At 39.6% G+C, this 17,905-nt stretch overlaps 1 protein-coding gene across 8 annotated transcripts in view; it reads right to left on the bottom strand.

Moving 5' to 3' along the window:
* The window catches only part of PRR14 (proline rich 14), a 1,002,113-nt gene that overhangs the window by 326,767 nt on the left and 657,441 nt on the right, over nt 1–17,905 (bottom strand). For 6 of the 8 annotated variants that reach the window (XM_044086619.1, XM_044086621.1, XM_044086620.1 and 3 more), the window contains exon 7: nt 11,123–11,318. The exons of the other annotated variants lie outside the window; for them this stretch is intronic. In XM_044086619.1, coding sequence (XP_043942554.1) covers nt 11,123–11,318 — 196 coding nt within the window. The remainder of the gene's footprint in view (nt 1–11,122; nt 11,319–17,905) is intronic. 8 annotated transcript variants of the gene reach the window in all.

Below are 17,905 nucleotides of genomic sequence, written 5' to 3'. Positions count from 1 at the left end.
AATAGAAACAGTAAAGGCATTAGGGTGATTAATATTTTAAATAGAAACAGTACAGGCATTAGGGTGATTAATATTTTAAATAGAAATAGTACAGGCATTAGGGTGATTAGTATTTTAAATAGAAACAGTAAAGGCATTAGGGTGATTAATATTTTAAATAGAAACAGTACAGGCATTAGGGTGATTAGTATTTTAAATAGAAACAGTACAGGCATTAGGGTGATTAGTATTTTAAACAGAAACAGTACAGGCATTAGGGTGATTAGTATTTTAAATAGAAACAGTAAAGGCATTAGGGTGATTAATATTTTAAATAGAAACAGTACAGGCATTAGGGTGATTAATATTTTAAATAGAAACAGTACAGGCATTAGGGTGATTAGTATTTTAAATAGAAACAGTACAGGCATTAGGGTGATTAGTATTTTAAATAGAAACAGTACAGGCATTAGGGTGATTAATATTTTAAATAGAAACAGTACAGGCATTAGGGTGATTAATATTTTAAATAGAAACAGTACAGACATTAGGGTGATTAGTATTTTAAATAGAAACAGTACAGGCATTAGGGTGATTAGTATTTTAAATAGAAACAGTACAGGCATTAGGGTGATTAGTATTTTAAACAGAAACAGTACAGGCATTAGGGTGATTAGTATTTTAAACAGAAACAGTACAGGCATTAGGGTGATTAGTATTTTAAATAGAAACAGTAAAGGCATTAGGGTGATTAATATTTTAAATAGAAACAGTACAGGCATTAGGGTGATTAATATTTTAAATAGAAACAGTACAGGCATTAGGGTGATTAGTATTTTAAATAGAAACAGTACAGGCATTAGGGTGATTAGTATTTTAAATAGAAACAGTACAGGCATTAGGGTGATTAATATTTTAAATAGAAACAGTACAGGCATTAGGGTGATTAGTATTTTAAACAGAAACAGTACAGGCATTAGGGTGATTAGTATTTTAAATAGAAACAGTACAGGCATTAGGGTGATTAGTATTTTAAACAGAAACAGTACAGGCATTAGGGTGATTAGTATTTTAAATAGAAACAGTACAGGCATTAGGGTGATTAATATTTTAAATAGAAACAGTACAGACATTAGGGTGATTAGTATTTTAAATAGAAACAGTACAGGCATTAGGGTGATTAGTATTTTAAATAGAAACAGTACAGGCATTAGGGTGATTAGTATTTTAAATAGAAATAGTACAGGCATTAGGGTGATTAGTATTCTAAAATAGAAACAGTACAGGCATTAGGGTGATTAGTATTTTAAATAGAAACAGTACAGGCATTAGGGTGATTAGTATTTTAAACAGAAACAGTACAGGCATTAGGGTGATTAGTATTTTAAATAGAAACAGTACAGGCATTAGGGTGATTAGTATTCTAAAATAGAAACAGTACAGGCATTAGGGTGATTAGTATTTTAAATAGAAACAGTACAGGCATTAGGGTGATTAGTATTCTAAAATAGAAACAGTAAAGGCATTAGGGTGATTAGTATTTTAAATAGAAACAGTACAGGCATTAGGGTGATTAGTATTTTAAACAGAAACAGTACAGGCATTAGGGTGATTAGTATTTTAAATAGAAACAGTACAGGCATTAGGGTGATTAGTATTCTAAAATAGAAACAGTAAAGGCATTAGGGTGATTAGTATTTTAAATAGAAACAGTACAGGCATTAGGGTGATTAGTATTTTAAACAGAAACAGTACAGGCATTAGGGTGATTAGTATTTTAAATAGAAACAGTACAGGCATTAGGGTGATTAGTATTTTAAACAGAAACAGTACAGGCATTAGGGTGATTAGTATTTTAAATAGAAACAGTACAGGCATTAGGGTGATTAGTATTTTAAATAGAAACAGTACAGGCATTAGGGTGATTAGTATTTTAAATAGAAACAGTACAGGCATTAGGGTGATTAGTATTTTAAATAGAAACAGTACAGGCATTAGGGTGATTAGTATTTTAAATAGAAACAGTACAGGCATTAGGGTGATTAGTATTTTAAATAGAAACAGTACAGGCATTAGGGTGATTAGTATTTTAAACAGAAACAGTACAGGCATTAGGGTGATTAGTATTTTAAATAGAAACAGTAAAGGCATTAGGGTGATTAGTATTTTAAATAGAAACAGTAAAGGCATTAGGGTGATTAGTATTTTAAATAGAAACAGTACAGGCATTAGGGTGATTAGTATTTTTTCACTTGGTTGCATTTTGTGGGGGGGACTATGCCAACAGGATGTGGAGTAATGAAAGAGAAGGAAATGGGTGCAGGGGTAGGGCAGTTGAATGACTGCTGTTCAACAAGAAGAGAGTGGCTAAGTTTGGTTTAAATGTAGCACTAGTGGGGGAAGGTGGGAATTGTGGGCAGGGAGGGGAGCGGGGCTAATACGAACTCCAAGTATTTCCCTGGGCTTACTTGTTTTCTTTGTACAACAGAGTAACCTTTTTTCCTGTAATTTTACTGGTTTCTTCTCACACCAAATATATGGATAAATTTAAGCTTAAGATTATACACTTGCAGAATTAAGAGCTGCAGGGTATAATTTCTGGGCTAGGTGAAGGGGAACAAGGTAAAATTACTGTGTTCAGGGTATATTTGTAGGTGTAGGTGTAGGAAATAAGTTACTAGGGGTAAAAACTAGCCAAGTTACACAATATGGAGGGAGCCAAATTACAGTGGGGGGCAGCCTAAAGGTGCCTTTAGACCCAGGTCAGCATTAAACAGTACATAGAGTGACTTGGTACTACTAGAATTTATGGTATTAACCTTATCCAATTTGCAGGTTGGACTTCCAAGACTTGTATGAGGGTAAAGTTTCTCAGGGTGACGTCCTTTCAGGCAGGAGAGTCTTACACTGGGGTAGTTTGAGGAGGGCTGCCTAGAAACAAAACACTAATTATGAGTAAGACCTTATCGGCACTAATAACGAGCCACCCGTCAAGCAGGTATAATAGTGTCACAAACTGTGTGTTATATGGTAATTCACGAGCTCCGTACAGTTACGAAGCACAGTATATGCTTCTTGTCTACACCAATGGTCAACAAACAGTTGGAATGTAACTCTATCCTTATAAACTACTCTTGCAAACATGCTAAGATGCAGGTAATAATTGTTAAAGTTCTTTTTACAAAGCCATTTCCTTATTTTATGCTGGATAGTTAAGCTAGGTACCGGACAGCAGCTTTCAAGTCCTTTTAAGCAGCTTTGTTATCAGATATCTTTGCACAGTAATTATTTAGCCGATTTCCTTGCATACAGTTTGTTGCTGGATATTTAAACTAGGTGCCGGACAACAGCTATCAAGTTTAAGCAGCTCTGTAATCAGACATTGTTACACAGTAAATATTTAACTGCTTTTCTTACATACAGAGTCTAACATAGTTTAAACATGTTGCCAAGCAGGCTAAGAGCGGACATGTAATGAGCAGTTGAGCTATCAGTTTTATTAACACAGCGCAATACTGTTCAAATAACCTCTGCTAAGTTTGCATTTAAAAACACGTGGAGCTCAATCACAGTGCCTAGGTTCGTACGAAATGCTAACTATCATGCCAGAATACACAAACATTGTCCGAGTACGTCTGACATTAAATGCAGCTTGATTTCCTTAAATGCAGAGTTTTGACACATTTTAAAGTTGAATACAGAGAAAAGTAGTATACCAAGTGTAATAGCAGGCTGCCGACTGGGTCAGGGAGAACTGGAGTTTGAAAATGGTGGTTTCAGGGGCAGTATTAGAAACCTCATATACGTAATGCAACAGGGAGGAGTTAAGGGGCTAATACGAACTCCAAGTATTTCCCTGGGCTTACTTGTTTTCTTTGTACAGCAGAGTAATCTTTTTTCCTGTAATTTTACTGGTTTCTTCTCACATCAAACATATGAACTAACAAGCTCTAGATTATACACCTGCAGAATTAATTAAGAGCTGCAGTTGATAATTTCTGGGCTAGGTGAAGGGGAACAAGGTAAAATTACTGTTTTCAAGGTATATTTTTAGGTGTAAGAAATAAGTTACTAGGGGCAAAAACTAGCTAAGTTACACAATATGGAGGGAGCCAAATTACAGTGGAGGCAGCCTAAAGGTGCCTTTAGACCCAGGTCAACATTAAACAGTACCATAGGTAGAGTGATTTGGTACTGGTACAATTTATGGTATTAACCTTATCCAATTTGCAGGTTGGACTTCAGAGACTTGTTATCTGGGTAGTTTCTCAGGGTGACATCCTTTCAGGCAGGAGAGTCTTATACTGGGGTAGTTTGAGGGGGACTGCCTTATCCAATTTGCAGGTTGGACTTCAGAGACTTGTATCACGGTAAAGTTTCTCAGGGTGACATCCTTTCAGGCAGGAGAGTCATATGCTGGGTTAGTTTGAGGGGGACTGCCAAGTGTAACAGCAGGCTGCCGACTGGGTCAGGGAGCACCAGAGTTTCTGATGCTAACAGAATCAAATATAAACAGTTGCAAAATAAAGCAAAAAAGCTAGTGAACTTGGACAAAAAACAGTTTTCCAATCAACTGTCAAACCACAAAAACAATCCAAAATAATTCTGGAAATGCATATCAAACCTCCTTACCCCTGGCTCTAAACAAACTCCCAACACCACACCCTGACAAAACTCCCTCTGTGACAGCCAACCTGTAACTCTCACTTCATCGATAGCATGAGCAAACTGTTAACAAATCCCACTGCCACAACTACCTTAAGCCTCATCTCCGATCTCATTTCCACCTTTATATCATAACCCTCGCAAAAACAAAAAATGATTCGCCTCCTCAGCAAACTAATACAACATCTTCTATCCACTTTTCTCTGAACCCTGTCCCTACTTGTCTTATTCAAAAACTACTTCAAAAATGAAACCCATGCTCCCTCTCCTCTGACAACTTCCCTCCCTCATTATTTAAAGCTTGCAGCAGAAGCCACAGCATATCCTGTCAGCATCCTTAGAAATCGCTCCACAGCAGAGTCCAATGTCTCGAGCCTTTGGAAAAAATCCATCAGCATCTCTTCACACAAAGGGGGCAACTCCAATCAGCTGTGCAGTCATCAACCAAGCTCTAGCTTCTCTCCTTTCTAAACTACCCCATAGGCAACTGCTGCACCATCTCATTCAAAACAAACTACCCCTACTCAGCATGGCTTTTGCCCATCACACACCACCACCACAGCCCTAACCTCCTTCATGAACATGGTGTCCCAATACACTGTCTCTGGTAACATCACCTCTGTTTTACTACTACACTTATCAAAGGCATTTAACAGCGTTCCATAACAAACTTCTACATCAGCTATCTACTGTAGGCTGCACCCCACCATCCTTCCAATGGTTTGCAAGCTACCTATCCAACCATCAAGAATGCATTAAATGGCAACATACATTACCCCAATATCAAACACAACCGGGGTACCACAAGGGTCTATACTTGGGCCCTTACTATTCAATGTATTCACCAATAACCTCCACACCTCGTTACGCTTTAGCTCCATCATCCAAGACACAGATGACACACCATAATTTCCTCCTCGAAAAATTTACATCTCCAGCAACTCACCCAAACCACCGTCACCTCAATAGAAACGTGGCTGAGAGAAGCTCAGCTAGTCCTAAAGCCTAAAAAAAAAACTTCTGCTATTCTCAACAAAACCAATCTCATCTGACTTTAAAATATTCTCTCAGAATAACACAGAAATTGAAACAGTTCCCACATCTAAGCCACTAGGCATTACAATAGACAACAAACTAACTTTCAAACATCACATCTGCAACTACATTAAAAAAACACACATCAAACTAAGGACGCTCTACAGACAAAAACCCTTCATGGATAACTCCACCACAAAAACTCTTGCCAATACCCATTTGCTTCCCTCTCTCTTATACACAGCCCCCTTATACGCCAATTTACAATCTTCTCTTAAAAACAAGCTCCAATTCTTCCATCATAAAGCTGCCAAATTTGCCACAGGCTACTCCTACAGATCCCATCACTGCCTAGCTCGGAAAGAACTAAATTGGCTTGAACTAACCCCACAACCTAAACCTAGTTCAGCTGTCTTCGGCACATAAAATGATATATACACCCGACAGTTGCCCAGCAATCAAATCCATCCTAAACTCCTACATCCCTACCAGAGCCCTTTGCTCTGAAAACAAAACTCCTAACCATTTACATTCCAAACAAAAGAACTGGACAGTGCCTATACTCTCATGCCACCGCCAAGCTGCGGAACTGTCTGCTAACAGACATTACCACCACTGAGTGCTTTAACAACTTCAAACACACCCTAACAAAACATTTCCTTTGTAATCAGACCTGCCCCTGCTCTATCCCCAACAGGTGAACTCCACTCTCTTGGGCCTTTCCCTTCTATACCTGGAAATCCCTAGATCACAGATTTCATCCACAAACCATTACCATATCGAATAAAAAACCTTGCGTATCTCTACACCCTTAACTATTCTCGCCCTACTCCACAAGTCTTCTAAGAAGATGCTTTCATCTAATATTCTAACTGTCTGCCTGACCTTCACTCTGTTCCTTAATACTACCTGAAAAAAAAAAAACAAAAAAAGGTAATCTACCACATTACTTTTATTTAGTATTGCCTATTTGTATATGCTTTACTACATAGGTACAGAGAGGTAGACACAACAGTATTCATTACTTGTTTATTTAATGTGTGCTTAAATACTTGTTACTGTCTTGCTCAAGTACAATGTCACCTTTAATGTATCAACTGGAGGTTTTCTCCCTGGAGCCTCCGCTGAAAATGGGTTCCTGACCCAGTCAGACTTTCCCGGCAAATAAATGTTAAATAAATAAACTAATGCGCATGCTTATCACCTCGACAGCTAACCCTGGGGGCCAGTAAATCCCCTTAAACAATGAGCATGCACATGTACAGGACATTAGAGTTATCCACTCGACATTACATCGTACTAACCCAATGCTCACTCTCACCTAGTCACGACAGCTACCCCTGGGCCAGTAAATCCCCTTAAACAATGAGCATGCACATATACAGGACATTAGCGCTATCCACTCGACATTAAATCCTATTAACCCAATGCTCACTCTCTCACCTAGTCACGACAGCTACCCCTGGGCCAGTAAATCCCCTTAAACAATGAGCATGCACATATACAGGACATCAGAGCTACCCACTTGACATTAAATCCTACTAACCCAATGCTCACTCTCACCTAATCACGACAGCTACCCCTGGGCCAGTAAATCCCATTAAACAATGAGCATGCACATATACAGGACATTAGAGTTATCCGCTCGACATTACATCCTACTAACCCAATGCTCACTCTCACCTAGTCACGACAGCTACCCCTGGGCCAGTAAATCCCCTTACACAATGAGCATGCACATATACAGGACATCAGAGCTACCCACTTGACATTAAATCCTACTAACCCAATGCTCACTCTCACCTAGTCACGACAGCTACCCCTGGGCCAGTAAATCCCCTTAAACAATGAGCATGCACATATACAGGACATTAGAGCTATCCACTCGACATTACATCCTACTAACCCAATGCTCACTCTCACCTAGTCACGACAGCAATCCCTGGAATTGTAAATTTTCTCAATCCAATGCTATTGGCCATCTGATTAAGTGAGCTAACTACTCAGACTGCCAAGAGTGGCAACCAAAGCCCTGATACCACATAAAAGTGAGTCCACCTGCTGGAGTACTTTCTAGACTTTCCAGGCCTCTGAGTAAACTTTATCCTAAATTTTTGCAGCTGTAATACGTTTCATAAAGACTATCTGCTGTCTCAAACACTTAAGGATTTTCTTATGTCCAACAACAAAGGAATCAATTTTGTAGCTAGCACTGTCACAGTACGGCCATAAGACAAACAAACAAGGATGTCATATTTACTCACTTTTGGTGATACACATACAAACTATCAAAGAACTGATCAGTACAAACAGCACACAATTACACACTAAATGGCATTAAAGTCAGAAGAGAAGTGATAACTAACACAAAAGGAATGCATTTCATCAACTGTTGTGTGTTCTACAGCTACAGCAGCAGAATAGTGACCAACATGCAAAACAAAATAAGGTGCTACAAAGGCTTAAACATGCTTTAATTATGTCAAGATGCAAACTGCTCAATTGTGTGAAGTTCTGCATAAGAAATGATACCAACTGATGGTGAAGACTCAGCCTGTCCAATCAGCTAAAACATAACCCCATAAGATCTCACCAATGCCTTGCAGCTTGGATTCTGAGATATTCTACCAAAATGCATCAAACTGGAAAAAAATGACGATTAACTGGCAAACATAACTGAACCTTACATTTCCATAAGCAAAGGTGAAATTGTCATTTTTCTGCTTTGATAAAGATAATACACCAAACTTTCATACACGTTTTAGAGGCATGAGGACATATTTTTCTTTTTTTTTTTTTGAGATTACACTAATTTTCACAAATGTCTTAATACTTATTTCTTCCACTGCCTGTTACTACACTTCTACCTTCCATGTCAATAAGGTCTTTACCATGTTAACACTCCCCTCCCTCCCTGCAATCTGAAACAGACAAGATCAGTGGGCTTGCTGGCAAGTGCTAGACTCGCATGTGATCACCACATAAAGTAGCGATCACACCTAAGCTAAAGCTGCCAAATGCAAACCATATTCAGGAGTAAGACGATTAAAAGGAAAAAATGGGTTTTTGCAGAGGGACAAGCTCCTCTGCAACCCCCCCCCCCCCACCATCCCTGTCACTTATACCAACTCTAAAGTCAACATTATAGGGGAAAGGGGGAAATCCCTTGTCTAAAAGCAATTCATTCTCCATGAAAAAGCCAGGCAATCACAGCAGACAAACAGATGTAAGGCTTGTGTGCACGACAAAAATCCACATTTTCAAGGTACGGGCATCTAGATTGCACTAAGGTGGTTATGGTTTTTAATCCTCCCTGAAAAAAATATGCATTTTATGTTCCCTACCTGCATCCCCTTCCCCAGCCAAGGGGCACTCCCAAGACTTGGGAAGCAAACTAAAGCTATAAGAAGCATGGTATCTGATGGGGTGGGAGGGTTACTACCTACAGTTAGCTCTACAGGAGCACTGTATGCAAAGGAGTGAGGGGTTACTATCCACAGCTACCAAAGCAAAGAGTTGGGTGGAACTGGCCCACTACCAGGTACAATTTCTGCAGAAGATCAGCTCATAAAAGACTATGGACTAGCTCTGCCTATGAATCACAACCCTTCACGCAGTACTGCTTCAGAAAGTAATGCACAAAGAGAAAGAACGTGACAACACAGGACACACAGATGTTTTAAAAGTGAGCTGTTAACTCTGCCGCCCTCCTGTTTACAAACCCATACTCCTGATCTATCTAAACCATGGGGAAGAACTACTTCAGATCCCTGCTCTCATCTTTAATCATATCTATCTAAACCATGGGGAAGAACTACTTCAGATCCCTGCTCTCATCTTTAATCATACTCCTGATCTATCTAAACCATGGGGAAGAACTACTTCAGATCCCCGCTCTCATCTTTAATCATACTCCTGATCTATTTAAACCATGGGGAAGAACTACTTCAGATCCCCGCTCTCATCTTTAATCATACTCCTGATCTATCTAAACCATGGGGAAGAACTACTTCAGATCCCTGCTCTCATCTTTAATCATACTCCTGATCTATCTAAACCATGGGGAAGAACTACTTCAGATCCCTGCTCTCATCTTTAATCATACTCCTGATCTATCTAAACCATGGGGAAGAACTACTTCAGATCCCTGCTCTCATCTTTAATCATACTCCTGATCTATCTAAACCATGGGGAAGAACTACTTCAGATCCCTGCTCTCATCTTTAATCATACTCCTGATCTATCTAAACCATGGGGAAGAACTACTTCAGATCCCTGCTCTCATCTTTAATCAAGGGGCACTTCCAGTCTTGGTGTCCTGATCCTGCTCTCCTTACTCTGCAGTACCGATCATTGGTCAGCACTGACCCAGAGGGATTAAGGACAGTATCACTTCCATACCCGATCCTTGCTAAACAGGATTCTGATGCACAGGTAACTGTAAATGGACTGTAACATTAGAATATTCATAAACAGGCCCCACTGCAGTGACGGTCAAAAACAGCTGGAATTAATCAAACTAGACAGAGATACAGAGGGTGGGGTAGAACAAGATGGGCCAAGGGGCTAGTAGCTCAACACTACAGACATTAGGGCCGTTTCTGTTCGCAATCTGTCACATATTCATATACAACCAAAGCACAATTTAAACAGAAAATGGCAAAATGACAGGTTGAAATTGGCTGTGATTTAGTGCTTCACTGCAAATGATATTGGTGTACTAACTATTCTGTGAATGACACAGGCAAACTACTGGTCTGAAACTACCCTAGTCCAGAACTATTTAACTCACAACCCTTTATAGTGCATCACAGAACTCCCAACAATGCTGTTCTGAACATAAACCCACTGGAATAATGCTTTCTGGAAAATGGCCGAAAGAAGGTGCTAAATTATAAGCATGCCTTGGAGTAATACTGATATTAAACAGCCTTAGAGTGCCAACAACAGTGCAACCCTCCCCCCCCAAAAACATTTCTCTGTAGGGTGAGTCTCACAAACTTATTAAACAAACAATAAATCACTGGCCTTGCAGATGTACTGCTGTTTGAGGAGTGCATACAGACTATGACAAAATCTCTAGTGCATGGTTATTCTTGGTCAATATCATGGAAAAATAACTCAAATTATCCTAGGTCATGCTTACTTCTAGAAACAGACTGACTGTGAAATAATAAAAACAAAAACTGAATACTGACGGTACAGAAACATGTCAAACTGTAAAATGGTCCTATTATCCACTCCTGAGAAATTGCAATCTGTAATCAAATTTAAATGAACTATAAGTGCTGACAACTGCTCTTTAACTAACTAACTCTAGGACAGTCTGTTTCTAATCCATCTCTGCGGAATGAAATTTATAAATTAGCTGCTACACATTACTGACCACTAAGATTACCCAGAATGCTCTGCTTTTCAGCTTGCTATAAATAGTACAACTCACCTTCTTCTTAAAGTCTGAGAAACGGCCCTGCTCCACTGGGCTGCTTCTCTGATGGATGACATTCTGTTCCATCCGCTGCCTTTTTGGTGCTGGGGGCTTACATTCCACACGTTCCGTATCTCCATCTGGGCTGTTTTCAAACCTGCTGCCGAGCACTGAAAGCTGTTGGGCTTCTTCCCTAGACACCGGGGTCACCCTTAATGCATGTGAGGAGGGAAAGCAAGAATAAGCTGAGCTTCTGTTGCTTCTCTTACACAATGACAGACTGTAGGTATGGCTACATTGACTACAGCTATGGGATCCTCTGTTGTTCCAGCCATCTTGCCAAGGCAGCTGTGACATCACAAACGTTCATGCGGATATAACATGACAACAAAAAACAGTACAACAAATCTGGATGCCAATCATGTTTTCCTTTTACACTGGAACACATCTGTGGTTATCTCTTACCTTCTATCACATTCTACATACAGCAAACCTGCACACCTTAAGCGTCTGCCACTTACCCCGAAGAAGGAGGGGGAAGATAACCGTAACTACTGCTGTCTGTAAAGAATACTGCTGTAGGTAAGGCAAGGCTTAAGAAAATAAAACAATGTTTAAGCACATAGTCAATAGGGTACTTAAGAATACAAGACACCAATTTTTTTTTTAGTCGTAACCGCCAAGTGTTAAAATGTTTTTCGGAGCTCCCTCACTATAAATGTGCCTGCACACATTACCAGACCCCAGTACACACACAGAACTAACGACATCACCTGGTCACCAGTACTTCATACTACAAAAAAAAAAAAAAAAAAATCACAATACTATCAAAAATGTACCTCATTTTTTATTCTGCTGCAAACAAAATATACTCAACACTTCAGCCACTTCTGTAGCACACATAGAACCTGGGACTGATTAGCAATCCAAAAAGTGAGAGAGCCATCAAAGGAGGATGGCAGCAAGGTCAACATCAGGCCTTCCACAAGATGGGCATAGCCTGCTGCATGACTGACAACCAGAAAAGACAGATGTTTAAGCATGCAGCAGATAGCCCAAGACAGACATATGGAACAGTGTCAGAACAGAAGATGTAGGAAAGGTGCACTAGTCATCATGGTGGTACTGTGCAAGTTCAAACATGTCAGGCTGCCACTGAAACAAGAATCAGGGCCAGCAAAAGCCTACCATTCACTGTGGGTGCTTGGATGACTACTCGTCCAGTCAGCTCGAATTTTCATCCCCCTTTCCCCAATCAATCAGTGGCCCATGCCACAGGCGAATGAATTGGCTAAAGACCAGTAACAGGGGTCTGATGGCTGAACAGCATGCATGAGGGGTCAAACAGATGTTAGTAAAAAAAAAATCTACTTTCACCAACACACAAGGCAGATCATAACTATCATTAAGATCTGCAAAGCTACATACAATGTCTGTGTCGGAGAATCTCAGGTTCATTCACAGGAATCAAGAGGTTCATTTATGATGGCCGTCACATCACATGGAGAAGAGGTTATCTGTGGAGAACTATGTTTTAACTGCATTTATCTGGAATACAGCTTTTCTGTTGACAGCAAACTAGTCGACAACCAACTCAATGAAAAAAGCAGAGAGAACACACTAAACTAGGGTACTAGTCAATAACCCATCAAGCACACACAAACTTGCTTGACACAACATTCAACATCCATACAACCCAAGACACAAAAACATCCACTAAATACATTTCTAACATATAGTGCAACCCCCCCCCAATAGTGCATAGTCAACCATAAGACTGTGCAAACTTTGAGGTAAGTGGTGGCTGAGAAACAGTCAGATGGGTCTTCACACAATCCACACTCGCCACTCATACATTTCATACAGCATACATCAACATACCCAATATACACTCAGTCACTGTAATACATATATCACATTCTGTACCAGTATGCACAGCCTACACACACAACCACACAATATCATTGGCCACTCACTCAAGACACTACCACTGAGCACACACACACACGCTTTTGACCAGTCACACCAGCCTACACAATACACTTAGACCAGTTACTTCAAACCTTACCTGTACAACACTTACAAAATAAGCCCCAATCCATATGCTAAAAAAATAACCAATATAAACATCACCATGGTAAAGCCAGTACCGTTTCCATAAGGACCACTTACTTCATAAGGAAGTCAAACCCACCATAACAATGCTATATATATATATATATATATATATATATATATATATATATATATATATATATATATATATATATACACACACACACACACACACACACACACACACACACACACACACACACACACACACACACACACACACACACAACTAGTGTATGTATTTTCAACAAGGACTGCTCATAGGACAGCATCCAGTCATCCATGAGAGCCAAAGGCTGAAACTTACCAAATCAGACTTTGTAAACAACTGATTCAAAAGGTGACTGGGGCCAGTTCTTGGTCCATTTATCCACTAAATATTTACCCTTGGAGGAACCCATTCCCACTCAAGAGGCTGTGCCCCTATACCCCTTTCTTAAAATAATACACTCAGATGACTGCACCTTGGAGTAAGGGAGACTACTTTGATTAATTAACTTTGTGCCCAAGTGTGTAAAACCCAACTTCGACACAAACAACTGCTGCCATACACCCATTCATTGGTAAAAGAATGACAGCAAAGCCTAGTTTCAGCACATTCAACACCAAAAAAACACATTCTCAAGTACCTAAAAAGTAGGATACAGGAGCACCAAGAGAATGTCGCACTTCGTGTGTGATCACAGCATTATGCTCCAGATGGGATGCTTATCTGCCTAGCATCTCTTTACATACCCAGTAAGAAGAAAATATAATTTTCCATCACTGGCGAGCTAACAGCCACAGATAATCTATGACCATTATTCACAAAGTTTAAGGCTCCGACTTTTTATTAAAAATCCCCAAAGGCTTCACCACTGAGACTGTACATCTTGTCAGAATATTCCGGTTATGTACCCATCTCTAGAACAGAAAACCAAATCCCAGTCTCAAGCCACAGTACTGGAAATATTACACAAGTGTGTTTAATCAGACACACCTGCCCCCTTCAACAGCTGTCTATGTGAATACAACAGTATGCTTCTGCAGCTGCTCTGCCTTAGTTATGCACAGCCAACAGTGGATGCTTGTTGTTTTTAGAAATACCTTTAGACATTGGTTACCGCACACATCTGACATGAATGCCTTTTCTGCTGAAACCTGTCCCTCAGCTACAGGCTGCATACACATATACACAAACCTGTTACTGGAAGGCAATCACAGTAACATTATATCTTCATGGAAGACACACCTTCAGCAATATGGCAAATGACCTTCCACTTACAACTGTTACCTGCTCATTCAGTTGGACATTTTCCCCACAGCCAAAAGTGTCCACTACGAGACAATGCCACTTTCATGCCTCAGACACCATTCTGTCAATGATCACCATCTCAAAAAAAGTGCAAAGAAAAGTATTAAAAAGTCAGCCTTGGGATTGAGGAGGAATAAGCCATCCTAATGCAGTAGCTCCCCCAAACCCTTTTATTACTCGGCTGGAGTAACAGATTAGGCTCTGGAACAGTTTGGTAACAGATGATGGGAAATGAGTGGCTACATCGGTGGTGAGAAAGGGTGTGGTGAATCCTAGGTGGACTTGGTATCACACTCCAACCCCCGGCAGAGGCCTCAAGCATGGAAAGTAAGTGTCTGTACATGGAAGTGAGTGGGCTACAGTTATCCAAGCCACTGAAAACAGTGTTAATCCAAGTATGTAAAGAAGCATGCATCAGCAGAATAGGAGGTATCATGTAGTCTCTCCAGTAGCTTCTAGCCCAAAGCCAATCTAGAAGGGATGCTACAGTGGCCAGGTCGGGGGGGGGGGGGGTGACAGTGAACACTCCCAGCTGGGAAGAGCTTAAGACAAATGCAGAGAAGGGCACATAAAACTCTTATGGCTGTTGGAATGATGGTCCTTCCCGCCACCAGTCATGTCCACTCCCCTACTACATTAAATACATCCTGCTTCAGGGAATAACTACAGTGAGGCTTGATGGCCAACAGACATCGGGGCAAAGCAGCCATAAGAGATGTGCTTGTTGATGCTCCAAAGACCAGACAGAATAACTTACAACTGTTGACCTAAAATGGGATGTACTAAATATTACCTATTGGAACCACTGGATTACCTCCAAGTCTAATGTTTGTAAATAAAAATACATCACACAATGTTCAGGTACATAAAATGCTTCTCAAAGAAAGAACTGATAGAAATTAGTTTGTCTTTACAAAAATTACAATTTTTTTCAAGTTTAAATGTTTTCCAAAAAAACAGGACTATTGGAAAAATAAGCTACTGTTGTGTAAATGGAACTTGTCCAAAAGCTGTAATACACTTGGCTTCCCCTTCCCAAGTAGCTTATCTATTTATAAAATATTTAACAGTGAAATTAACATGTCAAAAGATGCTGCTATGAACTTTCATCAACATTTTTATACACCCAATGGGAGGACATATGTTTGTCCCCAAAATGTGCAACAAAATATAGAAGATTTGGGATTTTTGCCTGGAAATGTTTGCATAGATATTTCTATACCTCAAGTAGACTCCAGAGAATTTTTCCTCAGGCAGACAGCAAGTGTTGGAGGTGTGACAGGAAGAAAGAGGTAATTGGGAACATATTTTCTGGGAGTGTGGTGGATTGGCAGACTTTAAGGATTTTTTGCTGGATGCACTGTCGGACATGCTGGGTGGGCAGACTGGTCTGACGGGAGAGATGATTTTCATAGGTTCACTGGTGTTTACTAGGGTAACAACCACAAGTGCCTTTTTAAGTCTAGCCATGCATCCCAAATCTCTGATAAGTTCTGATACCACTGATAATTGCCTGTGTCCATTACAGAGACTGGAGCCAAACTAGGGATGAATTTCCTGTTTCCCAACCAAATGTCCAGGTTGCACTTGAATTGGGTTAGGGAGGAATTCTGCTTCACATGTATGAGGAGCCTGTTCCAGTGACTAGTAAACACTGGGATACATACCTATCTTTCCAGCCGGTCCTATTTATATCACAGGCAAGGTCTAAGTCTTTATAATGGGTAATTCTGGTACTGTTTTTTTTTTTTAGCTATGATATAGAATCTGAATTGCCTAAGCATGGTAAGGCCTTGCAGTGTCCAATAATGGTGGTTGCCAAAAAAGCAATTACTAGAAAATGGAAATCTAAACTAACTATACTAGAAGTAGTGAATATAGTAACAGAGATAAAACAGGAATTGAGATCTTTAGAAATGCTAGTAGCAAACTACACAGGAAAAAATGGGAATTGTGGAAACAATACATACAAGGGAGGAATGAGATTTAAAAGGCGGCAAGATTTAATTCAGCTATGTAATGTTTGACTGAAAAAGATTGGGTAGATTATAACTGATGTATAATGTTTGCAACAGGGAGGGTGTCAAAATGGTTTGTGATGTAAAATGCTGTCGGTGTGGTTTGTTTTCATTTGTATAAATGTACGAATGTCTACATAGTAAGTGATAAGTTAATTAAGATTTATTAAAAAAGGCAGGAACTGAATAAATTATGAAATGTTGCTTAGGTTATATGATATATAGCAATATATGTAAAGTAAAATGTTACGTTAATTATAGTATGATTACATTTATATGAATGCAAATTTGCCTATGTCACAAGTGATAATTCAATAAAGGAATTTGGGAAAAAAAATCATTTATTATATAGCATTTAATTCTAAAAAGGAAGTATAGCCCAAGCAATTTTCTGCCTTTTTTGCATACAAAAAGCTATATCAGTGAATGCAGCAGTATAAAATCTGTTAAACCATTTAATGGAACTGACCTTTATTTTATTAAGTTACTTCCGCGGTGGTGCAGCGGTAGCGTTGTTGCCTCACAGCAAGAGGTTCTACCGTTCAATTCTCGGCTGGAGTGCGGGGAGTGCCTTCTGTGTGGAGTCTGCATGTCCTCCCCGTGGTTGGGTGGGCGTTCGAAAGACATGCGGAAATGGGCGTGCCTTCGATGAAGGTTTAACGTCGAGCTGGCACCTCGGCGTTCGTGAAAATCTACTACCAATCATTAGCGGACCGGAGTTCCGCTGTGGCGACCCCTAACCAGGAAAAGCCGAAAGACAACCACCACCTGTATTTTATTAAGTTGTCATTAAATTCTTTATTGTGGCCTTTTACATTGTTTTAATTCATGATTATAACTTGGTTGCTTTCAATATTGCTGGAAGAAGCTGCTTCTGGTTCCTCCTTTTAAGAAATGGGGAAAGTCTCTCATCACATCTACTGCCCTATAGTTCTAGAACTTCCAAAATTTGTAACTCAACTGATTACACAGAGGTTAACAGCTTGACAGAAAATTTTCAAAGTGGCATTCGTAAACACAATGTTTACTGCTAAGTATACACTTTTTTTTGGGGGGGGGGTTTCAAATGGCTACACACTAGTAGGTTGAACATAACTTTCCCAATATGAATATCAAGAATTTGTTAAAAAGCCAGTAAAAGTTATCAATCTGGGTAAAACTCTATTCCTGGTTAGTAATTATAGTGCCTGGAGGCCAGCAAATGCATTTGGACAACAGAAGCAAAAATCAACTATAAAAGGATGAAGAAAAGGTCCTGACAAAACGAACCTTGTAGCTCTTCAGCAACATGCAGTTCAGGTTTCAGTTTTGGTACAGAACATGTCTTCTGGTAATACAGAAAAAAAATAAATTAAATGGATTCATAGGTGT

This window comes from Protopterus annectens, chromosome 10.part0, assembly GCF_019279795.1.
Source record: "Protopterus annectens isolate FY-2018-M chromosome 10.part0, PAN1.0, whole genome shotgun sequence".
Lineage (NCBI taxonomy): Eukaryota > Metazoa > Chordata > Ceratodontiformes > Protopteridae > Protopterus > Protopterus annectens.
This window is presented reverse-complemented; position numbering and strand designations above follow the sequence as displayed.